Source organism: Haliotis asinina, chromosome 6 (assembly GCF_037392515.1).
Source record: "Haliotis asinina isolate JCU_RB_2024 chromosome 6, JCU_Hal_asi_v2, whole genome shotgun sequence".
Lineage (NCBI taxonomy): Eukaryota > Metazoa > Mollusca > Gastropoda > Lepetellida > Haliotidae > Haliotis > Haliotis asinina.
The window spans coordinates 68,958,359-68,984,400 of record NC_090285.1 but is presented as its reverse complement, the minus strand read 5'-3'; the positions used below and the strand labels follow the sequence as shown (position 1 = coordinate 68,984,400).

General features: G+C 42.7%; 1 protein-coding gene across 1 annotated transcript; it reads right to left on the bottom strand.

Moving 5' to 3' along the window:
* Positions 1 to 1,115: 1,115 nt before the first annotated feature.
* On the bottom strand, positions 1,116 to 25,553 carry LOC137288020 (adhesion G-protein coupled receptor D1-like). The gene is made up of 25 exons (XM_067820379.1): positions 25,472 to 25,553; positions 19,880 to 19,959; positions 18,777 to 18,804; positions 14,621 to 14,746; positions 14,189 to 14,250; positions 13,081 to 13,216; positions 12,658 to 12,762; positions 11,905 to 12,078; positions 11,162 to 11,270; positions 10,501 to 10,592; positions 10,080 to 10,138; positions 9,200 to 9,385; positions 8,855 to 8,926; positions 8,209 to 8,326; positions 7,064 to 7,241; positions 6,428 to 6,580; positions 6,086 to 6,209; positions 5,482 to 5,585; positions 4,983 to 5,082; positions 4,404 to 4,554; positions 3,632 to 3,698; positions 2,812 to 2,878; positions 2,477 to 2,562; positions 2,053 to 2,221; positions 1,116 to 1,382 (listed from the first exon to the last, which is right to left on the bottom strand). Exons 1-25 carry the CDS (start codon positions 25,551 to 25,553, stop codon positions 1,116 to 1,118), a joined length of 2,895 nt encoding a protein of 964 aa, XP_067676480.1.
* Positions 25,554 to 26,042: the final 489 nt, after the last annotated feature.

Genomic DNA, 26,042 nt, shown 5'->3' with positions numbered 1-26,042 from the left:
CCATGCTGATTGGTTTCAGCAGATCTGTAAACAGATCTTCATCACTGCATGATTAACAGCAAAGTAGTGTTCCTAGCGGCGTGAATACTAACTTATATACAAATTTACAACATTAAGCCGTGGTTAATCATATCCCTGTCGCTGTTAATGGAATCGACGACATCCCACCAAGTCTCCATGGTGACACCTGCTCGGTGCTGTATCGTTATACACACTGTTATAAAGACGACGGACACAGAGGACACGAATGTCGATATTAATATATCATTTATATTATCAGCAAAGTGGGTTTACATAACGTAACATGTAGGAGTGATTTACGTAAGGTTGATTATCGTCTTATGATTAACTACTGCACGCATACAGAGTATATCAACACCCAATCAATCATCTCTACTAAGGACGCAGGACACAATGATCAAAACACCTACAATGACACTTTACAATTTTGAGTTTATGGCTGTATACTTGTATCGCGATCAAAGTGTTTAGTATCTTCAACACATTTACCACAGATCTAAAAATAAGTGAAGATTAAACAACACTGCACAATACATTACAAAATTTAAATTTATCGTCAGCTACAAACAGATGCATTACAATAGGTATCAGTGCTTCACGAGTTCATTGTGGCCTTCCATAGACCAGAATTATGAAGTACTTTATCAAGCACTTACCGTGCTTAAACTTGCCGAGGGTGCACTTAGCATGCAAGATGACGGAATGTGAGCATCATCTGTACCCCCAACTGGGCCGTCAGTGTGTGCTTGGTGCTGTATAGGTGGGTCAGCAGGAGCAGTCACACAGGCCAGACCTGGATCGTCTTGTGGAGGCTATCAGCGGCAGTCAATATGGAGTGAGTGTGGTTTGACGCCACTTCCAGCGACCCTCCAGCCATGTCCGCCGAGCCGAAGCCAAGTATTCATCCAAAGAGCGAACCCTCTAGCCGTTGAGCTGGCCCACTCTCTGTGAAGCACATCTAGCATCATGACGGCGGTGACGACAATGACAAAACCACACACCAGTTACGGTGCAGCTACGTACATAACTAGTTGCATTGGCACAAGATGGCGTACACATATCAATACTATATCCCCATGCAACAACAGAGACTATTATTTACTGACTGATTCAACGCTTATTGGCTCTGAACTACTTTTTCTCCACCCATTTTTGCACGTATCACTTTCTGGGTTTGACCCAACGACTGATGATCCTGTTGGTGGGGTGATGACTCTGTCTCCAGATTGTGTTGCTTTAATTGCTGGCCTGGCTTTGAATGAAGACGGTCTAATGTCGGGTATCGGCTCTACTTTGCTGTGTGTCTTCAACTGGCGTGAAAGGTCCCAGGACGATTTCCGGCGTAGGAATACATCTCTGACCTGAACATGAGGACGGGAAGAAAATGAAAAATACCCTTTAACCACCACAGGGATTCACACTGTATTACACGTCAGGGGCGGATACAGCTTTTTAAAAAGTGTGTGCCATATAACAAGATATCTTGATAAAAGGGCAGGGGAGTGGAGTTGAGCACCCCAGCACCACCACCCCACACCCCCACATCCACCCCACATCCTATGCACATCCAGTCGCGGTGTGAATACCTAAACTGCATCTAAACTCAAGCACTGCATGAAGAGGGATCGGATCGAGAGTGACTGACACTGTGTTTAAAGGGGACACAATATTCATTGAGCTTGGCTGCAAAGATCGGGTTCAGACTAACCCCTACATCACAAGGGTTAGGGGTCAGACATAAAGGCCATCACACCGTGAAATGTCTGGAATAAGTCTACCGTCCCAGGGTCGAGCGCAGGACATGGATACGTCATGTCGTCTCCATATGACCTTAACTTGGTGAGATAGCCCAGAGGTTAAAGCTTCAGCTAATCACACCAATTCCCGGTTTGTCTCCTATGTCGAGTGTTCCGTGCCATTAGATGGCTGAAATAGTTTCCCTTGTGGTGAGGGCAAGTCATGGAAAGGCATGGTACTTACCTGGGTAAAAAGTGACGCATAAAACCGACTGACAATACGACCTTTACTCACCTCGCTGTTGATGATGCAATGACAGATAAACAACAGTAGGCCCTGCAGGGAGTTTGTGGCAGCGAACAGATACTGAAACACCACCGTCTTGCCGGAGAAGGTGAACACTCCGAACAGCCACGTGCACCCCAGCAAAGGCAAAAGCAGAAACGAGGCTTTGACCGCTGTCCTGGAAAAAGATGATACCTGCATTGGTGGAGGACTGCTAATTTTGAAACAGGTGCATGACTCTAGCGTGTTCAGTGTTCCGAGGTTCGGAGCACGTGTTCATAAATGCTTCTACCGTTGGGCCACAAGGAGTGAGTAATATGTGGTGGTGGATCACATGCCAATGTTATTCAACGCCAACATGTGTGCGTGTGTGTGTATGTGCGTGTGAGTGTGTTTGAACCATAAGTTTAACTTATAACATCTCTCCACGTACTTGATACTGCGGATCTTGTTCTCGTCCATGGCGGCACTGAGATTCAGGATGACTCGCATCACCGACATCAGGATAACAAGGTTGGTCTGCAGCAATAAGACATCAGTAAGTGAGTGAGTGTGATTTTAAGAAGCTTTGAATAGCACATTCTTGAACTCAACCTTAAGTCGCCATTAGACTGTGGATATGTTGCTGCAATATTACTCACGATCGTTGATTGTGAGGTCGCCCCTCCATGACAAAGAAAATGTACAGTTTATTAACTATCAACATAATTAAAGGTTTTGTTTCAGGTTTCGATGTCGATTTTGATATGAACACCCACATATACTTACACACACAACAAGCACCGCAGGCACAGCGAAGGCCCAGATGGAATTATCCAGGGGAGACAACCAGCACCTGGTCACAGTGAATACTTTCATTGTTCAGGTAACTCTCGTGTGAGTGAATACTTTCATTGTTCAAGTAACTCTCGTGTGAGTGACTACTTTCAATGTTCAGGTAACTCTCGTGTAAGTGAATACTTTCATTGTCCAGGTAACTCTCGTGTAAGTGAATACATTCATTGTCCAGGTAACTCTCGTGTGAGTGAATACTTTCACTGTTCAGGTATCCCACTGAATGTCCAGTTCACGAAAAACAACGTCACGCTCTCAAAATAGCTGTTCTTAACAAAACCGAAATCATGAACACGATATTCGGGGATAGTTGAATGTATGGTTGCATACAAAGAGCTGTGTTAGACTTCATCGTTCAAAAGAGGAAATGTGATGTAATAAAATAGACATACATATAACAGTTTGTTTAGTGGTGATCATTGTTATAGGTCATTCTCAGGTCGAGGGTAGCTCTACAACCACGCCTTCCTACCTAACTGACGAAAAGCCCGTTGCATTTTACACGAGCAGAATGAGGTGCACAGGAAAGCTTTGTGCTGGATACATAACAAGAAAAATCCGGGTGGCTGTGGTCTAATATTTCAGTGCGTTCGTATGGTAACACGCGGAAAATTTGACAAAAACAACAAATCCTTGTCTCTGAGGAATTATGTAATAACTTACACGTTAAATGTGATCTTTGACTTTATAAGAATTTATATTTCAATAAAATAATATGTCGTACACCTTCTAAATACAACAGCGATTTACTCACACGCCAAGCTGTCCGAGATTCTCGTGGAATATCGGGAGAACCACACCGGCCACCAGGAAGGGCAACCCTTGGAATGAAATAACATGCTTCTTTGTGACTTGCATGTATGGACGTTTTGAGGATTAGACATTGATTGCAGAACCCCAGACTACTTCTAGAAATATTCCAGCTTCTTTCTCATATTCTCGCAATCTTGCATCTTTTCTCTATGGTATATTTGACCTATTTCCTAGAATAGTGTGAGAGCGCGAGAACACAAAAATGAGGACCGATAGTATTCCATTCTAATGCTTCTGAGTCTGCCACGATCGAACCTTCAGGATTACCATTCGGTATTTTTTCTTTGTTCGTCCTGAAAGGATGTCTTAACCGTCTGACATTACAGGTAAAGTATGGAAATTTATTAACAGTGGGATAACCCTTTTCGTATCTTATCCAGGAGAAGAACTGCTACACTCGTGATATAAATACATATATTAGGATATAACAACCGACAAGTGTATTAAAATCGCCAAACAAATTTAGAGGAGAAGTAGCATTATTGATTCGCTGTCAGAGCCGGATGTGGACAAGAGATCGTTTGACAGCACATACTCAGTAGGGTGGACGCTGCTGTTGGCAATATTCCACCAATATCACGGCAGACCGCAATAGAAATTGACTTGTACCCATATTTGAATATTTTACAAAAACAACGACAAAAAGTACAACGAAATTTCGCCCGGTTCGGTAATTTTCGAAACACGAATGCGTACAAATGAGATAACCACACCCCATCCAATAGCGTAGAACATCTTCATCCTACTGGCGGCGGTGAAGACGACGACAATCTGCATGAAGAGCTGCACTCCCTCCACCAACATCCAGCTGAACACCGCCATATTGAAGTAGTACAGTAGAACCGTTACTCCCACACACGCAGACTGCAGACAGAAACAGCTGGTTAACATGGTTGATCCTCAAAGGGCACTGAGAGAATGACTGTTGTTTTAGGCCGCAGTCCTCAGTATTGACGACTGCCTGTATACTAGCGGCAAGGAGGGCTCCCTGATCCTATCTGCAGCCTGTGGGATTCAGCCTCAGGATTCAGTAGTAATCTGAGGAAGGTCTGATCGGCATGCCGCTGTGGTGCTAGTTTTGTTGAAGGTGATACAGTCACTGTCTAGTGTTAGCTGATGCTGTGGTGCTAGTTTTTGTTGAAGGTGATACAGTCACTGCCTAGTGTTAGCTGATGGTGTGGTGCTAGTTTTGTTGAAGGTGATACAGTTACTTTCTAGAGTAAGCCCCCGCTGTGATTACTGGTTTTGTTAAAGGCAGTAGTTCTCCTCACCGATGCATTTCATCAACTCACCGTTCGCCGGGCGACCGCCTCCTCCAGCAGCAGTAGGATCTGGGCGCCAATGATGGACACTGCCAGATTCAGATGGATGAGAACCCTGTCTGTGTAGATCCTGCAGTGTAGGGCGGTCAGTGTTCAGCGCCGCATAGTCAAAGATGTATCACGGCGTTACATATGTGTATTTAGGATTACACTTTCTCAGTAAAGTATAGGTTCTAGTACTTTTATGCGTGTTGGAGATCAGATTCCTTACTCCGATAGGTTGCCTACATTGCCGCAAAGGTTGCCTACATAAGTCAAAAAGTCGAGCTACATTGCCACAAAGGTTGCCTACATAAGCCACAAAGTCTATCAGCATTGCCACAAAGGGTGCCTACATAAGTCACCAAGTCTGCCAGCATTGCCACACAGGCTGCCTACATTGTCATTAAGTCCGTCTTCACTGCCACAAAGTTTGCCTACACTGCCACAAAACCTGGCAACACTGCCACCCCCAGGTCGGCGTACGTACTTGAGAAACAGGAATGTGAGGACGGTGAGTATCGCTCCCAGAAGTGACAGCGTGCACCCCACGAACGTGATCACCTCCAGAGCCTGCTCATCGACGGAGGATAACTGAAACATGATGACATACAATATGGTGCACAGAAGACAGACATAGTCCCACGATGTAGTAATTGTTTGGGAGGGGGGTTTGAGGTGGGCACTGGTTGTTGAAGACCACCTTGGCGAACGCCATGAGTATTTGAATGTGATTCATTAATACATGCTGTGATAAAGTCGAAATTATAGAATGTATTAAAATGTGAACATTCCCACGTGGCCATTTACAAAAAATGAAACCCTGAAATGAAAGAACACGACGTTTAGCAGAAAGGTCTTCTGGGATTGTTTCGGCATTATTTTATGTGTTTCTGAAAGACGGACTGCTACCAGTCTGTATATACCTACACTAGGGACTACAAGTTATCGAACACCGAACATTTTTGCTGTGACCAGAGTTAATCTGTGACGCCTTTGCTCGTGGCTTTCATAAAGTGTTGAGTGAAGCGAAATGAAGTTAAACCCAAGACTACGTCATGCACAGCTCGACTACCTCATATACTCGTACATACCTCAACATCAGCAACACGCATCAATATGGCGAAGTTCGTCAGATGATTGCAAGAGCAGATAACTCCAGTGTCCGTGACAATTGTGTTGCACCCAATATCTGACCATCTGGAATCATCCTGGCCCCTGGAGAGGTGGTTATAGAATTTATCAAATGACTATTATTGTGTGCGTCATACCAGTTAAAGAAACATTATGGCATCGTTCGTAAGATAAGTGGGCTAGTGATCCACTGTGACGTCATTAGTTTGTACTTCAATCATATTACGCCCATATCATGCACATACAATGAAACAAACGTGTGGTAAGACAATGCTGTTTTCGTAAACAGGACACCACCCAACCTGTCTCCAAAATCCAAGAAAACACACTTTGGGGTGACAGTGACATTTTCTGGTTGTGACAAGGTGAAAGTCAAATTGATCTGTTTCTGGTCTGTTGTGTTGCTAGGATACAAGGACACGCCCACAATATGGTTGCTAATTTTTATTTCGGCACTGAAATGAAAGCATTTGAATGATTACTGAACTTTTGCGTGAAACATATACATAATATGCAGTTAGATATCAGTGCTAAGGAAGAAGGAAACTGAAACTGCAAGTACATTACGACATTTCGGCCGAACTCATTTACAGTATCATCCGTGATTCGTTTTAACCCGACTTCTTAAGACACTTGCATCGTAATTCGGGTACTTGTAACTTGTACATTTACAGCTATCATTTATGATGAAGTATGCTCGACAACCAAGCTTGCGAGCTTGTGTTTTAACGACTTGTATCAGTGGGATAGGAATAGCAACAAGTGTAGTGCCACCTATTCTCATGCAAGCTCGTAAAACTTGCTCCATATTCCTCAAGCACAATCTTGATTACGGAGAAATATGTTGGTCAAACTTACAACTTATTAAAGACGATGGTGTTTCCTATTTCAACATGTCCAATGTCCGAAACATCAATACACATCTGAGAATTATTTACCCTGGGGCATCTTCCGGCCATGTAGCATTGTAGTTGATGGGGAAGATCTCGCCGATGCCTCTGAAGACGTTACTGACGAGGGCGACGTTTCTGTCCGCATGGGTGGACAGCACCATAGAAGCCTCGGACATGAACGTCAGGCGCTCCACCGGCTGCAGGGCGGACTTAACCGTCACCTCTGAATGTAACACGATGGTTTTATTGGCATTTCAATAGCGTACACTTCATACTCACCTCGCCAGGCCATAAGAAACAAATGATTTTACTGCCGCTTCTATTATATTCTCAAAACCACGTTCCTTGCCTTCTATTGGGTACATTGTACAGATGCATTTACTGTCGGCCCTGTAGGGTGGAGGATTGTCACGGCAACATGACGGGGGCACTGCTTAGTTGATGATCGATGTTAACACTCACTATGTTTGCCTGTGGAATTTAGCTGATTCTCACTTTGAAAGATTCGACTACTCTTTACTGTAATTTTCTTCTCGGTCGTCAATCATTCTTGTGTTACTACCCGGAATTAGCATAACCCATATCAGTTAACTCGGATATTTTGACCAATAAAATATAACATCATATATCATTATATGAAATTCACTTTAAATATTAGATATAAACTTCATTACCATTTATCATTTCCGGAATGAGAGCAAAGTATCTTGACTTTTTCTGCCGTTTTTTCACAGGCTGTCATAACAACATGCTTGAAAGGCATGCTGTATGACCGCCCACAAATGAAGACTTGTGATGGTATGACTTGGAATATTTGACTGAGCGTTGCAATGACGTCACCACGGCTGGTGTTGATGAAGAAGGCAACTGAGGCAGCCGTACAATACTAAATAGTGTATGTGTGGATCAGTGAAGATCCGAGATTACACGTGTTTGCCAAAAGGGTAAGCAGGGTGTTGTCGTTTACCCACTATCTACAGTTTTGGTTTTCCAGTTCACTGAATAGGAAGAATCTGGAATACGTGTACGGTGTTAAAGAAATTATCGCCACTGAAGCGAATCTGGGATTTGATGTGAACCCAACCATGTACTAAAACATTTCCAAGTATTGTCGTAATTCATTCTCACATGGTTCAGCTATCTGTGTTCTATGCAGCACCACCATGTACTGTGGAGGGACACCACCTTACCGAAGTTATCCCTCCGATGCTGGATGTTGATGTCAGTGTTCCCGTCCATGAGGTGGTCGGTGATCCTCCCCAGCACATTGTCCACAGACTGCACCAGAGATGGCAGTACCTCCGGATCCTTCATACAAAAACTTCCGCTTAATGTCAGTAAAACACAAATATTGTATTCCCGCTGGTTCCAAAAATACCCCAAGAAGAACCTGTCATAGCAAAACATAACGTAGACATATGTCGGGTGCCTGCTGTGCTTGTTCTGTATAACAATAGCATTTTACTGAGTACTTTCATACCACTCATAAGAAAGGTAGACGGATGAAATGCACAATCCACTTTCAGCTGATTAAAACATGAATACATACCCTAGCATTGAAAATAGTTTTAAAAACAATGTTAACAGCATAACATCATGTCTCAGTTGTCAAGGTACGTATACAAGGATATACCAGGATAGACCAGGATATACCAGGATATATCAGGATATATCAGAGATCTGTATTTTAGAGGACTGCTCAAATTTTATTTCTTCGTCTCCGTTCTCCCTCGAAGGGTGTGTTCTACCTCGGTATGAAGTGAAAAGTTACATGACGTTAGAGTTTGTCACCATAAAGTATCTCACACACTTTCTCACATACAGTTTCTAACATACATCTTCTGAGAACTGTTCCCAGGCGTCGTGGTTGTCGGGCCGTAGAAGGGTATCAACAATGTCACTGACACTCTGCAACAGACACATGCCTTTTAGTACAAATATAATGGAACCTTGTTTGACCAGACCAAAACATCTGCGTGTTACAAAAGTCTAGAGTACAACACTTTGACTGGGCGACCAGATTCGCCTGAATATATAACACAGAATCCTGCACATGTGGAAGAGCATTCCAAAGATGACTTTGATGCACACACATATACAAGGAAATCATTATTTTAGGAATGTTCATAAAAGACTTTTATTAGGAGACAATCATTCATGTAAAATGTTGTTTGGTGTTACCGAGATCAGATGTGCGGTGTCGTCCTTGGAGAGGGTGCTTATGAGTGGTGTTGTCGACAGACTGTCGAGGATGCTGGTGACATCCCTAACGCTGCTGCAGTTTAGAGTTTCCTTGACGCTGGCGCTGAACACCATGAACTCTGACAACGTGTCGGAGGTGTTCACGATAGGGGTGGTCACGTGATGCTATACGTCGGGGTAAAAAGATGCGGTTTATTTCAAGTTATAAATTTTGGAAAAGTGACTGATCATGTAACTAGTAGACCCTATGGATGATAGAAAGGTTGTGACTCAAAACTGAAAAGCTAGGTATGAAAATAATTTCCTGTGAAAACTGGAATGTTTGGCAAGTGTTTGACACAATGTGCACTAAATACCATTAAGCTAATGTCGAAGACTTTCTCGTAGGTGTAATAATGGTTTTGTGTCATCATCATTGGATTGTAAGATCAGTGTTCGCCAAGGCTGTATACTAAATCTGTTTTTATTACTTTTCTTTCGAAATAAATTAGCGAAAGCTATGTTTCAGTATTGTACAGATGATATTGAGTTGTATCCATTGTTTGTCAAAGATATCATCGTGTATTCAAATATAGTGAAGTGACCTAAAACACTAGTACATTACGTGGGTGTAAAGCTACTCACTCGAACTTATGTAGTTTACGAAAGGAATCCCGGTACACGATGTAATAAGACCTAAGGGTAAATGATTATACCTATTATACATTTTAGTTAATATTCGGGAAACCTATGTATAGAACATTTTGGTTAGTGTTTTAACTTCTCATCGTTTTGTCTGTATGTAAAAGAATGGCGGCAACAAGAGCATGGGTACATAGTGAATGACGTTATCGGAACATGACGAAATGCCGGTACATACATTTGCAGTCACTGTTGTGGCCGACGTTGTACGTCTGGCACTCGTGTCCACACCTGAAACTACGCACAGTTAGACTGAGGATAAATATATCACCTGGACAATTCTTTCTAATCACTTCTGAAAATGGAAATTGAATGTAGGGTGCATTTTTATACCTAGCACAATTTTAGCTTGTGTATGTAACTATTGTTAAAGAAAATTACTTAAAAATAAGATGCTTAAACTACAGAAGCATAGACACTAACTATACACCGTCGACACTAGAGACAACTTTCTCTCGATTATCGGACGACTGGAGGCAGATTGTATTTTTGCTTAACAGGCAAAACAACAGTGAAAACATGAAGAATGGTTAATTGAAACCAAATAATTTTGCTTCTCAATACGTTCATGATGTCGTGAGATAGAGGTGCAGGGGTACCTGGATGGCTGATCAGGTGGATCTCCAGCGCTGTCAGCTCCCTTGTCCACAGTGCCAGCTCATCCATCTTGAGATACTCGCCCCACACGTCACTGCAAGTCAAGGCTGCATAAGTCGCTATGTCATTTAGTTCTACACAACCGTGATATCCATTGTTACCCTCACTCAACAAGGTGACTGCGAGATAACGCTAATGTCATGTGACAGTGCTATAGGACTTCTTCCCTCAATATGAATAAGTCGTTTACCCATTTGATATTTTCGACCAAAGTCGGCAAATAAGTCTGGTCCGACACAGTAACTGTTGAAGAACTACAGTCAATTCTAAATCTACTAAATGTAATTTTACGGAAGTTTATGCATGCTTTTTTTTTCGCGAATTCATTGTATCTTAGATTGTTTAAAAGAACAAATTACACTGTACAAATGATTAGTTTTAAGAGGAGGACATCCCAGATGAAGGTCCAGATAACACACCTTACCACGTGTGGACTTAATCCCGGGTATCTGTGCTGTTGGAAAGGAGTTAACTTGATAAGTTACGAAGGAGGACATGGCTGTCATGACAGACTTCTTTTAGATGCATACATGCATACTTCAAAATCAAATAAAATCTTATTGGACAATAAGCAACTCAGCTGCAACTGTGTCCAATCTGTACCTTAACTCCTGGCAGCCAACTCTAAGCCTGCTGTACGAATCGCTTATCGTCGACTGGGGCACTCCCGACGCCGACTTCACGAGGCCGCCATCAACATACACCTTCAGCCCTGGAATAATGGCCAATTGATGCTATGGTGGTGTAGGGAGTCTTAAGTGTATCACGTCCAGGGCCCCGTTTCACAAAGATCTCGTAAGCATAAAATCTCGTAATTTTTGTCGTAGCATTCGTGCCCACAACGCTGTAACATAGGACGTACCAATACTACGAGAAACGTTATGAGATCTTAATCTTACAAGAGCTTTGTGAAACGGGACCCTGGACAACACGATTGTTCAATATTTGATAAAATAATGAAACTACGAGGATCAAACTGCAGGCGTTTCCTAATATATACCAGCGCAGCAAGACATGATAATCATTATTTGCAGTAATTCTTCTGAAGAATTCTGTTTGTAGCAGAAATTAAAGACGAAATTCTAGATTGAGTTGAAAGATATGTGCTTGGCTTCAAACTTCTTGTGCAACCTAACTGTAGGGCGAGGTAGGGCGAGGTCCAGGTGAGGGTCTTCGTGTGTTTGCTTACCTGGGAAGCTAGGTGGGAGGCTAGGTGAGTGCCTGTTTACCTGAGACTTCAGGCAGGTGTGCCTTCGTGTGTCTACCTAGCGCTAAAAGGACTTCAGGAAGGGAGGGTGTGGGTTGGGGGAGGGTTGGGGGGTGGGGGTCTCCATGTGTGTACTTACCTGTAGATGGACGCCAGGTGAAGGCGAGGTGAACTAGCAATGTCCGGTTTGGGTTCACGACTTGTTCAGGAATCTGTGCGCTATATACTTCACCAGATGTCTTCAGCACCATCTCAAACATCCCGCTTGTAGCGTTATAGCCAAAGTACACCCCCCTCGACGCCTTGTGGGCTCCTGCAGACAACAAAAGTGTTCCAGTGAAAAAGACTCAGGGCACCATAGACAAGAAGTACATATAAAACATACAGCTTTATGGATTACACCTTTATGTTTATTGCGTTAAGCGACGTTTCGATGTAAATTCTTACATCGTTTTGAAGGTAAATGTGAATACAACCAAATTGTATGTTTCATTTTTGACTCACCAACTTCTTGAATGCCGATTAAACAAGTAAGAAGTACATATGACTGTTTAGAACATCCACACGTACGAATAAAAACGTCAATGAGTTTATCAAGCCTCTGTTACATAATGCAGCCTCTGTTACAATGATACCATCGTTGACATATGGCCGGTCTTCTCCCATGTTCATTGTACAAAGCAGATATTCACCCATAAACTCCCTGTCCCACTCTCAGTACAACGACCGACGGCAACCGTAGTTAACATCTCGTCTCATATCATCTCTCTCTCTCTCTCTCTCTCTCTCTCTCTCTCTCTCTCATTTAAGGTGAGAATTCATCATAATATAAAAGTAGACATAAAATAACTCAAGCGACATGATTGCGAAGCTCGATGCGATAATTACTCACCGGAAGTAATGATCGTTACGTCAGTTGCTGGCGTGTGCATTAATTTAAAGAAGAATCCGTATGTGACCCCTGACGAGCAGAGACCTGGGTCGCTTACACACGTACCTGAAAAATACCCAAATTGTTCCATAATTCATAGATGGTGCACGTGGGATGTACATACTGAAACCTGGATACTACGGACACCCGCTTAAGATGGAAACCCTAACTATCCGGGCGAATACTGTGTGGGCTGTATATATTTTAACACTGCTACCCAAGCATGCTCACAACGGCCATAAACTACTTCACTGTACCTGAAACTGCCCATACGTGTTTCTAGCTATTTTCATAATGGTTCGTATTTACTCATGGATCACGATCATTTGACGTGTGACCCTCCGAAGTATAGCGAGTTAACAAGCAAGTAGAGTTGTTTATCACCGGTAAATGAACCAATATCCAAGCATTCAGACGAGTTGATGGATAACATCCCGCCAGACCGTCCACTTGGGTCCACGGTTACATGCTGACTGACCACCTCTGTATGCCGAAGACCTTTAGTTTGACTCTCTGAAAACTAAATACATTCACACATACACACTGCATATCAGACTGGGACAATGCACTGGATAGCGTATCAACAAGTTGCTTAATGTCAATAAAGGTTGGGATGGCAAAATGTGAGCGCTTGAAGGGGCCGGGTTCGAGGCCCGGGTTCAAAGTGTTGGTACAAAGTGGAGTCATATTCTTGTATACGGCGCTTTGGCCAAATGTTTTCTGAATTCCTAAATATACAGGTCATTTCAATGTAAGTGTGTCACGTTCATCGGTATTTACATCCACGTAGCATGGACTAGCGACCTGATACCTGCTGAAGGTCGGTCACTCTGTATACCTCTGTACCCGAGCTGTACTGTGCGTGGACTACGGTTAGTCCATGATGAAGTATGGGAGTTACGGTCATCTTAGCGAGTGCTTTAAGGTCCAGACTGTCACGTGTTTGTTTCAACTTGGACGACTGTGACAATAATAGGCTGTATGTCACCAAATGTGCTTCCGTTAATAAAATATACCGTCTAAAATGTCTGTATTCACTGGTGTCTATAAATACTGTATTCTGCAGTGACTACAATTTACTTCATGATACGTTTAAGAGCTGAGAGTTATCTGCCCTTGGTTTTACTGTCACCCGGTAATACTATACTAGTATACACTACCGTCATCACTTCAACTCCACACTGTCATCATCTCCTTAGTTTACGTAGGTTTCACTGTCACATGCCTTTATCGAACACATTCTGTCGCCAGTCATTATAATATTGTCCGAGACAACTGTACTATTTTTATTGACCATGAACACCCTTTTTCAACACCCGATGATGATACACGAACTGCACGAAGGATCTGTCGGCATCACTACTCCCCTGATATCCGGGGTACTACTCCGGTTAAGCCGAATGAAATGCAGACTTTGATGAAATGCTGAAATTGGACACGAGAAAGAGATTTTTTATAATCTAATAAGTCATGGCGGGTCGCATTTACTTACTGTTCCAGCCGTGATCTCATCGAAGGTGAAATGGAGATTAGCCTCCGTATACATCTCGTGCTCTGGAAAGGACACCAGGTAAGGTTTTTACAAACTGTTTCCATTCTCGCCAAGAGCGTTCTGTTATACGCAGTTCACATTTCGTCCTGGGTATGCATGAGACTGTTCGAGGCAGAGATTGGTATGTAACATTTATTCATAGGTATTTGCATTTGTCATAAAGATGAAAGAATGAGTATTGAATATCAGTCACCTCCAATTTCATGTAAAGAATCCGTACATGTTTTTTCCGTAGACAGAGGAGAAAGGTCATACTTGAAATACCTTTATCTGCCTGTAAATTCACCTTCACGTGTAAGTGGGTATTAATGTCGTGATCATCTTGTTTATGTTTTACTTTCAGTCAGTTGGTATGCCAAGGTAAAGACTCACTGCATAAAGCGCACATGTACGGACATCCGTTGATGACGAAGGAGTGAGTACCATCGCACCACTCAGCGTACCAGCCTTGATCCACCACGCTCGGGTAGCATCTGACGTCCGTGTCACGACATAACCCTGCACAGACACACATGGTGATGACATCATCTGACCTCCATGTCACGACATAACCCTGCACAGACACACATAGTGATTACATTATCTGACATCTGTGTCACGGCATAACCATGCACAGACACACATAGTGATTACATTATGTGACATCTGTGTCACGACATAACCCTGCACAGACACACATGGTGATGACATCATCTGACGTCTGTGTCACGACATAATCCTGCACAGACACACACGCTGATGATATCATCTGACATCCTTGTCACGACATAATTCTGCACAGACACACATGGTGATGACATCATCTGACGTCTGTGTCACGACATAACCCTGCACAGACACATATGGCAACGACATCATCTGACATCCGTGTCACGACATAACCCAACACAGACACACATGGTGATGACACCATCTGACATCCGTGGCATGGCATAACCCTGCACAGACACACATGCTGATAACATCATCTGACGTCTGTGTCACGACATAACCCTGCACAGACACATATGTCAATGACATCATCTGACATCCGTGTCACGACATAACCCAACACAGACACACATGGTGATGACACCATCTGACATCCGTGTCATGGCATAACCCTGCACGGACACACATGCTGATGACATCATCTGACGTCTGTGTCACGACATAATCCTGCACAGACACACACGCTGATGACATCATCTGACATCCTTGTCACGACATAATTCTGCACAGACACACATGGTGATGACATCATCTGACATCCGTGTCACGACATAACCCAACACAGACACACATGGTGATGACATCATCTGACATCCGTGTCACGACATAACCCAACAGACACATATGGTGATGACACCATCTGACATCCGTGGCATGGCATAACCCTGCACAGACACACATGCTGATGACATCATCTGACGTCTGTGTCACGACATAACCCTGCACAGACACATATGGCAATGACATCATCTGACATCCGTGTCACGACATAACCCAACACAGACACACATGGTGATGACCACCATCTGACATCCGTGGCATGGCATAACCCTGCACAGACACACATGCTGATAACATCATCTGACGTCTTTGTCACGACATAACCCTGCACAGACACATATGTCAATGACATCATCTGACATCCGTGTCACGACATAACCCTGGACAGACACACATGGTGATGACACCATCTGACATCCGTGTCATGGCATAACCCTGGACAGACACACATGGTGATGACATCATCTGACGTCTGTGTCACGACATAATCCTGCACAGACACACACGCTGATGATATCATCTGACATCCTTGTCACGACATCATTCTGCACAGACACACATGCTGATGACATCATCTGACGTCTGTGTCACGACATAACCCTGCACAGACACATATGGCAATGACATCATCTGACATCCGTGTCACGACATAACCCAACACAGACACACATGGTGATGACACCATCTGACATCCGTGTCATGGCATAACCCTGCACAGACACACATGGTGATGACATTATCTGACGTCCGTGTCACGACATAACCCAAAACAGACACACATGGTGATGACATTATCTGACGTCCGTGTCACGACATAACCCTGCACAGACACACATACTGATGACATTATCTGACATCCGTGTCACGACATAACCCTGCACAGACACACATGGTGATGACATTATCTGACGTCCGTGTCACGACATAACCCTGCACAGACACACATGGTGATGACATTATCTGACGTCCGTGTCACGACATAACCCAAAACAGACACACATGGTGATGACACCATCTGACGTAAATCATGTAAATGTTGGTGCTTTTAATGGCCGGTGTAAGAAGAGAGTATGTACTAGAACAACAGGTCATCGCGGAACATTGTCAGTATCACTGTCACTTAGCCCGGCCACCTTGTTTTGTTGGCCTTCACAATGCAGTACAACACAAGTTAGGTACTGTTTGAGGGAAGTGAAATAACAGTCAATATATCAAATTGTCCTTTTATGAAGTTGATGCTGGTATCCATCTGTTTCGGACTTGCGCATTGCAATATGCAGCTTTGACCAATAGCAATCAAGGTAGAACGGGAAGTAGCTGTTTCTCCAGTCACAGGCAAACTGTAGAGCAAATGGGGTTGCGCAGCATAGAGAAAATGACCAGTCTTCTTATATGCGAGGGAAGCGAGCAGAGGTTGGCAACGTACATTCCTCGCTTTCCTCGCTTCGGTTCGAAAAATATTTTTCATGTCAAAATAAAATATCACAACCATTTATTCACTGGGTTGTGCTCTCACATTTCCTACCCGATGTTGAACAATTACTCTGAAAATATCTGAATACCACGAGTAGCGCTTAAAATGTTGAATAAAATATTTCAGACAAGTGAGGAAATGCAATTTGATGGTGGCGATATTTTTTTTTGACATGAGGAAAGTACGTTGTACGTCAAATTCTCTATGCGGTGCAACCCCATTTGCGCTACAGTTTGTCTGTGCTCCAGTTGACCGTGCATTCCGTAATGGTAATCTCGGCTGTCTTAGGATTTTGCACGGAATACCTGGGTCCACCCAACCTTTACCACCAGCTTCCGCTTCCTGGAAACACATGCCTGTTGTCGCATGCTATTTTCTAAGGTAGGTGCCAAAAACGGTGAAAACGTTTACAGATGCAGTGGTTGGTCACAATTAAAGAATGCTCACTGCCTATGTATTTCTTCAACAACCACAAAGATATGAACTTGTGTTTGGGAGAAAACAAAACTTAAAGTGCTTCTTGCACGTTATTCTTGAAAACTGTCCTATCTCTTGACTTCAGTAAGGTTTGGTCCCGTGCGGACTGGGTTTGTTGAACTGCTGTAATAAGTACTTCATTTTACGTTCAGAAAGGTCTAAGAAACGCCCCTGCTCGTTCCCGGTGTTGTGAAAGTGCAGAAATGGCCTTCCCTTTTTCCGTTTCCTACTTGCAGTAATCATAAACGTGATTTGCAAGGGTTGGCAAATTATCCGTGAATTTCATCATGCACCATAGTGTAATGATGGGCTGAGATCATTCTGCATATGTTACTAGCTGCATTTGTAATTAGCTGAAAAGCACCTCTAAAGACTTACTAGTACTGCTTTGAGAATATTTTACTCCCATTGTATATTCCGCTAAACAACTATATACAAAAACAGATTGTAGGCACTAATGGCGACTGTCTTTTGGCAGACATTTATTACAGAAAAGACAATAATGGGTTGGCTAAACACGTCATATGCGAGTGCTGGGCTATTCTATAGACACTGAATACCCCCTACTTACAACAGTCATGCAAACATTTACGTGATCGGTTGTTAAACAACTTTTCCTTTTCTTCTTGCCAATGTCTGACATTATAGTGACGATTTGGTATGGACAAACCTCTAACTTTCATGAAGACTATTTGTTGCATTCAATTGTTTACATGTTTGCCTTTTCACCGATACGATTTTGAAACAGACCATAGCAGCCATTGTTTCTGACGTTCTCTTGGTGCAAGAAACTCTCGAAACATACCAAAATTCTGCAAAAGGTCATGTAACGACCGGACTGTTTAAGTCACCACAGAATCCCCATTCAACTCCCGACAAAAGTATTACACCCAGTGCTTATGAGTAAGAAACCCAGTAACGCTAACGACATCATGATATGATTTAAGCCTCGTGACAGGATTAAAATTAGGCATACCCTCAACTACTCTATATTCAACATTAGTGAGCAACAAACTGATGTGCCAAATATAAAAGGGGAATGTTGTCAGTAAAACTGTAAAATAATAACGTCAATCCTAATAGCGGGATGTATATACATGCAAATTAAGAAATACCTGTGTGGTATAGAAACATAATGTCTGGCTACAATTTAGGGCATTATTAGGACTCCTTTCCCTAGTGGTCACAACACCGCACCGTGCACATGTGAAACAGTCTTATCACAGTATAGATATATACTGGCAAAGGTAAATCAATCGATAAAACAGTGTTGATACTATGAGCATATACTGTTGAAACACTCACCCCAAACCGCGACCGGCGAGAGGAAAATCTGCAACAAATTCATTGACAATGAAGGCCAGCCAGACAACTGCCACATATTCCAGACACATGTTCCAGACACATGTTCCAGACACATATTCCATAATGAAACAAAGACAGTTATGACGTGGCGTTTGGACTGTGTCGCTAAAAACCAGTTAACGATGAGTATACGGATATACACTAATGGGTGACCTGACACCCTGGTTTGCTGTTGTTGGCCTGTCTGATGTTTCCTCTGTAATGTTACGTCTGTCCAGCAACACGGGAGCCCATCAGGGGTCGCTAAAAACCAGTTAACGATGAGTATACGGATATACACTAATGGGTGACCTGACACCCTGGTTTGCTGTTGTTGGCCTGTCTGATGTTTCCTCTGTAATGTTACGTCTGTCCAGCAACACGGGAGCCCATCAGGGGTCGCTAAAAACCAGTTAACGATGAGTATACGGATATACACTAATGGGTGACCTGACACCCTGGTTTGCTGTTGTTGGCCTGTCTGATGTTTCCTCTGTAATGTTACGTCTGGCCAGCAACACGGGAGCCCATCAGGGGTCGCTAAAAACCAGTTAACGATGAGTATACGGATATACACTAATGGGTGACCTGACATCCTGGTTTGCTGCTGTTGGCCTGTCTGGTGTTTCCTCTGTAATGTTACGTCTGGCCAGCAACACGGGAGCCCATCAGGGGCCTAACACAACTAGTGTGTCAGTTCGGACTTTCACTGTCAGTGGCTTGGTATGTACTATACTGTGGTGGGGTGTCCAGTAAAATACCATCATCGAACAATACTTAAACATGTGGCCATGTATTTTGCGCAATTCTTCAAAGATAATGTTGACTATGAATGACAAAAATGATTACTTGGTCTTGATCTCCAACCTTGTCTTTGTTGTCAAGATAATTACACATGCAAATATCGACTGTCTGCCTTTGTTTTGTTTAAAGGACTGTATAAAAATATTTTTTTCTTCCGAAATAAATTAACCGATTAAATACAAATTATGGACTTGCATAATCTGATATCGGGATCTATATTTAATACACAGAATCGTATTAGCATACTTACCAAAAAAAACCTTGAAATTATTCCTGAAGGTATCATGATTTTCCATCAATATCTCAAAACAGTTGCACACATCGAAGGAACAATGGATGCCTCATGACAGATGAATATATTGCCAGTGCTGTGTTTGCCTAACGCTGTGGAGTAGCCAAGAATACGTCAGTGGCGGCGGAAGCAGCATGGCGAGTGGATAACGACATCGGTGAACACCCTTGGTGCCAGGCGCAGGTCTATTGTGTTGACAGCAAACGGCGTGGGAAGAACGACATTGCTCAGACTACTTTATGGTAGCTCGATCAAATTGTGGTAAATCTTTCTTCAACACACCTTCATCCTGATTAACGCTATCACGGAGTTTCTTTATTTTCAGGTGAGAGACGAGTGGGTTTGATTCCATCTGGATTTTCAAACACTCTCAGGATTTGATTGATTTTGTACTGATTTACCCAACCGCGCTTGAAACACAGGAAAACACCGACACAGTGTCATACGTTTCACATTGAGATATGTGTATAGAGGTTATAACTGCAAACCCCCCCTCCGCCAGTCTGCATGATAAGAGGGATGCATTTCCAACAGTCAACTTCATGTCCGGCAATATTCCTACATCTCCAACCTTCGGTGTTTATATCTGACAAGTCATCTCCTCCGTGTCAGGATTTCCAAAAGCGTAAAAAAAAACCAAAAAACAAACCTTTTCGAACAAGGTTTCTTCAAAGTGAAAACCAGTAGACATGTGGGTAACATTTCTAAGTACGACCATCACTGACAAAAATGATGTTAGGAAACATCTACCTCATTGACTTGAACCATGCTCTTCAAAGGTGAAGAGCTGTCTAGCAATTGCATTTGGTAGTGGCAGGTGCCCCCGATCAGGCATCATAGGCTTTCCGCTCTAAGAACACTATCTGACAATCGACTCTGCTAAACACGCAGATGTGTTAGGGATGAGAGAAGGATTTTGTCGCTTCAACTTGTAAGATTTAATACAGTGGAACTTTGTCAATGTAGATCATCTTATCCTCTTTCATCCCTATATATGTAAATTTAAATGATTCTTCAGTTACACAGGTATGTCTTCGGGGAATTCATCAGTCTTGACTGTTGTTCTAGGAACGACACGTCAGCGTTGTTTTGTTGTCTGTTTTTCTGTATCATGTATACAACCAGGTACCAGGGCCTGTTGTATGTAGGATAAGCCTTCAGTGAAGACTTAGGAGAATGGTGTGGTGAGATGTCACTTTATTGAAAAAATCTCTGTGGTGCGTATAGATTCAAGCATCGATTATTTTACATAATTGATAAGTCTGATAAATACGCATAATTAAGGTTCACATAACGGCACAATAGGTTGTTTCATTGATGCTAACCGACCTCACCACTTCTAAGTCACATAGCACTATACATAAATCCTACATTTCTTGATTTGATTTATATAGCCCAGACACACACGTGATACAACGTCACTTAAGTGATGCGCTTGGCACAACGCCACCGAGCGCTGGGTATGATGCAGATAGGAGCTACCCATGTCTACCGTGTTGTTGTTACTAACCAGGGGTAACATTACAGAGGAAGCACCAGACAGGCCAAGAACAACAGTCCAGAATACCTACGGGCTATCTGATGAAGACTGGTAGTTGCCTACTCGGAATTCGAAGCGACATGATTGGAAGAAGGAAGGACGGCTGTCTATTCAAAACCCATGAAACGTGTTAACTGCGAGAACGCACTGCGACATGTTGCGTCTGGAAGTCCTTCGTAGAGTGTATAGTGTTGTTATACTGTGTGGAGGTATTTATGGAGAGCATGAACCACCTCTGGGAAGTTATGAATCAGCAACATCGAGGTGTTGTCTCTCCAGACACGTGTCACAGACATAGAACACCTCAGAGAGGTCATTGATCACTGCGATCCCCCCATCCTCTACCCAGTCGACAAGACCCGACCCAAGTCTTCCAAGGTGAATATATGCCATGTGAGGTCATAAGGAAACAGATTTTCTGTGTGCTGGAGACCTTTTAGCAGGGAAAGGTCATATATGCTATTTATGTGAAGTGTCATTGAAATTGGGTTTTGGCTACCTCGCCTCAATTCTAACACACAGGATTTGGATTTTATAGATACACTATATTTCTTTATCTTTCTTCCGTGGTTTTTAAGACTGATTAAAAGCTGTGGTAAAGTTTACTTTGTCCGTCAGGGTATTGTTACGAGTATGTATTTTCTGTATATTTCTGTTATTAATCACGTAATGATTATTATTGGGTCACCACATTTAGTGTTTTGAATAATAGCTATGATGGGTCACATTTCGTTTTAATAGCTGGTCAACACTTTTATAATGCTTGTTTTCCGGAATTTATCTGCTCCTAGTTTTCTATGTGTCTACTTCCGGGAGATTTATTCTAGGGCATTCTACAGTGTTGACGATGTTCGTTTGTGCCCAAACTTTCGGGCAATGACTTAGTAAATATATATAAGGGCTGGTTGCCGTGAGGAGGGTGACACTCACACTCATTTACATCTCTGCCACGCTTGATCATCAAAACCCGTCAACACCTGATCTACATTATGTGCTGTCGCACCGATCGCTGTGTTGACATTCTGCCATAGTTGATTCTCTCTCAAACCAAGACTTTGGTGAGTTTGCTATATTGTATTTTGTGACCCACTGACTTAGATTTTGCCTGTCTTGAATTGTACCTGAAATCTGCATTGTTATATTGACTTGTGACTTTGTATAACTTGCTCTCGTTGTATAATAATACAGAATTTGAACGTAAACGTCTTGTCTTTGTTCTGTTTTGCTGGTTCACAGGGTATCTCTTAAATTGTTGTCACGATAAATTCTTAACCGTAACAGTATATCGACATGCACACACCCGTGAGTCAGTCGTATCATACATACATGTCTTAAATATTTTGTTTAGATGAACATCTAACAATTAGTTTGTTTCGGCCTAAAGGAGGGATAATTGAACGATAACGTTTGACCTCAGCTTGCTCTATTTCCAAACTAACTGTACCAGTCACGCTTCTCTTTCCTCCACAACCGCTGATGATCGATGTGCCATATTGGCCATTATTGGCCCAGTGAGAAGATATATGTAGGCCTTATCAACACGTCGTGTGATAGAAGTACACCATATCATTTGGCATCGACCAGTCATTGCCAGAACAAAGCACTGTGGGACAAGAAGTCGTCAGTCACGCGGGGGTATGAAAGACTTGGCCTTTGTGAACCTGTCTGCCTTTGTTTGACTACAAAAACCGTGTTGCTACATATGTAGAAATGGTAAATCTAATTACCTACTGAGCGTTTGATACTGAGAAACCAATTCCATACACAGCTGGTCAGACTCAAGCATGTCGCCAGCTCCTTTACCTACAACACTTTCGCTGAACGTGTATCGGGCCTTCTTTTCTCTTCGCAAGAGCCGGGTCCCCGTTTCACTTCACCAAGTCTCGGGCCTTCTTTTCTTTTCACAAGTTACAATTACGCCTCAGTAAAATCCACAAATGGTGTCTTGAAAACGGTTTTATATTTTCTAATTCCAAAACAAATTGTATTCATTTCTGTAGAAAAAATATACCACACAAAGACCCAGAACTATTTTAAATGGCACTCCCATCAAGGTTGTAAAAGAGGACAAGTTCTGGGGACTTATTTTTGACTCTCATCTGACGTTCTTACGGCATATTAAATACCTGAAGAATAAATGCCTGAAGGCGCTTCACTTGTTGAAAGTCGTGAATTCAAAGTGGGTTTCAGGGATCAAGCTATCCTCCTCCATCTATATCGATCACTCGTCAGATTAAAACTTGATCGAATATGGTGGAGCTTGCAAAATCAGTCTAAAACTATTAGATTCTGTCCACCGCCAGTGTCTGAAACTTTGTCTTGGGTCTTTCAGAACCTCTTCTGTTGACAGTCTCTATGTTGAAGCCGATGAGCTATCTCTTTCCCACCGCCGTATAAAATTAGCCTTACAATGTGTTACACAACTCTATGCTGACGAATCAAATCCTGCATACAAATGTGTTTTTCTCCTCTCTATGAGGATTTGTACGCCAAGAAATCTTCTCTTGTTCCGCCTCCTTTCTGGTGTTGGCGTTGGACTAGATAATATAGCACCTTTTCGCCTGCTTTCTTCTCCTCCTTTCCAGTTTATGAGGCCACTAGTTGGCCTGACACTGACAGCATAAAAAGACTAGGAGACTAATTAATTACAATATATACAAGAATTTAATCAGCTAAAAAGTTAACATAATACATACAAATCTTTATTTAAAGATGGATGCAAAGATGGTGGCGCCGTAGCTTGTGCCACTGACATTGGATCCAGAACAATATCTTCCCGATTATCGGATAATAGCTCTATTTTTACTGCAGGAGCAAACGCAATACTGACGGCTCAAGTACATTGATAGACACCAAAAATATATACAATGCATAATCTTTTCTGACTGTCTTTCGCGCATTGAGGCCACTAATCTTTCTTCCGAGCATCCACGTTTATTAGACATTATTGAATTGTATAATGATCTTGCTACTGGCCAATGCGACATCGTGCTCAGTTGGTTACCAAGCCATGTTGGAATTTCTGGTAACGCAATGGCTGATCTGACCGCTAGGGCAGCGCTCAACAAATCTGTAACACCACTTCTGATTTCATACTCTGATTATAAAGTTGTTATTAGATCTTATATCCGCCATCTGATACAAAAGAAGTGGGACACCCAAGTAGGTATCAATATATTACACCAAATCAAGCCAACTGTGGATTATACTTACTTGGGTTGTCAGTCCTGATTTGAAGAGGTCATTATGCGACGATGTCGTATTGGTCATACAAGATACACTCATAAGTATTTGCTAAAAGGCGAAGATCCTCCGTTTTGTATCCTTTGTGATTAGAGAATTACGGTCAAGCATGTCTTGCTTGACTGTATTGATTTTGCTATCAGAAGGGATAAATATTTCAGTGTCAAAACAATTAAGAATCTTTTTAATAAAGTAAATTATCATCTAATAATTGTTTTTAAAAAGAAATAGAATTGTTGGATAAACTAGTGGACAAGTTTCCAGTGAACCCCCTCATTAATAATTGATAACATCAAAGCAAAAGATACAATGTTTTGACGTTATAGTACATTTAATGAAGCCAGCATAGGGGACAATGCAAAACAGTGTCTATGAGAAGCTCGGCACAGATGAAGAGCACGTGGCGTGTCTAGGACAGACGGGTAGGAATAGCACAGTTCATAGATACAACAAAAGTCAATCATGGAATACAGTGTGGGACAATGCACCAACAGAGTCTATGAGAAACTCATCACAGATAAAGTGCATGTGTCGCATAATGCACTAAAGGATAGGAATGGCACAGTTAACAGATACAACAACAGCCAGTCATGTCAGTCATTTCAATTCTCTGGTCACGCATGCACATCCTTAGTAAAGAGTGTGACCACCTCTAGCAGCAATACACGCCCAGACTTGCCGTCTCATCGATGACGTCATTCGAAATCCTATTCCACTCGTTCCTGAGAGCGTCTACAACTTCTTGGCGGTTCGCTGGGGTCGTGGTCGTCTTCTCACCTGGTGATTCAGGTGATCCAACAAGTGCACTATGGGGTTTAAGTGCTGGCCATGGTAGAACTTGGATATTCTTGGCGTTCATTTCTCGCTGTGTGGGGTCTGGCGTTGTCGTGCTTCAGAAGTGTTCTCTGTTGTTGGTGACGAAGAAATGGTGTTGCCACGGGTTGAAGAATTTCATCTCTGTATCTCCGATACCACGTATTACGACCAATCGTGTACAATGATTCCAACAAATTCCTCCCCAAACCATCACACCACCTCCTCCAGAAGGACGCAGTTCGCCGGTAGTCTTTCTCCCCATCGACGGTATACACGCACCCGGCCACGACTGTGGAACATGGTGAATCGACTTTCGTCTGTAAAAAACACTTGCTGCCAAATCTGTAACAGCCAGCGACGTACAGTCATGACCGGGCTGCGCAGATGAAGAGTACGCAGAAGATGGTCTTCCTGTTGGGTCGTCACACGTGGTCTGTCTAATCGTGTCTTGGGTGCTGACTCTCTGCACGCAACAGCCTCTTCTTTTGCCTATATATAAACATGTCCTTTTATAACACATGGTTTAAATTTC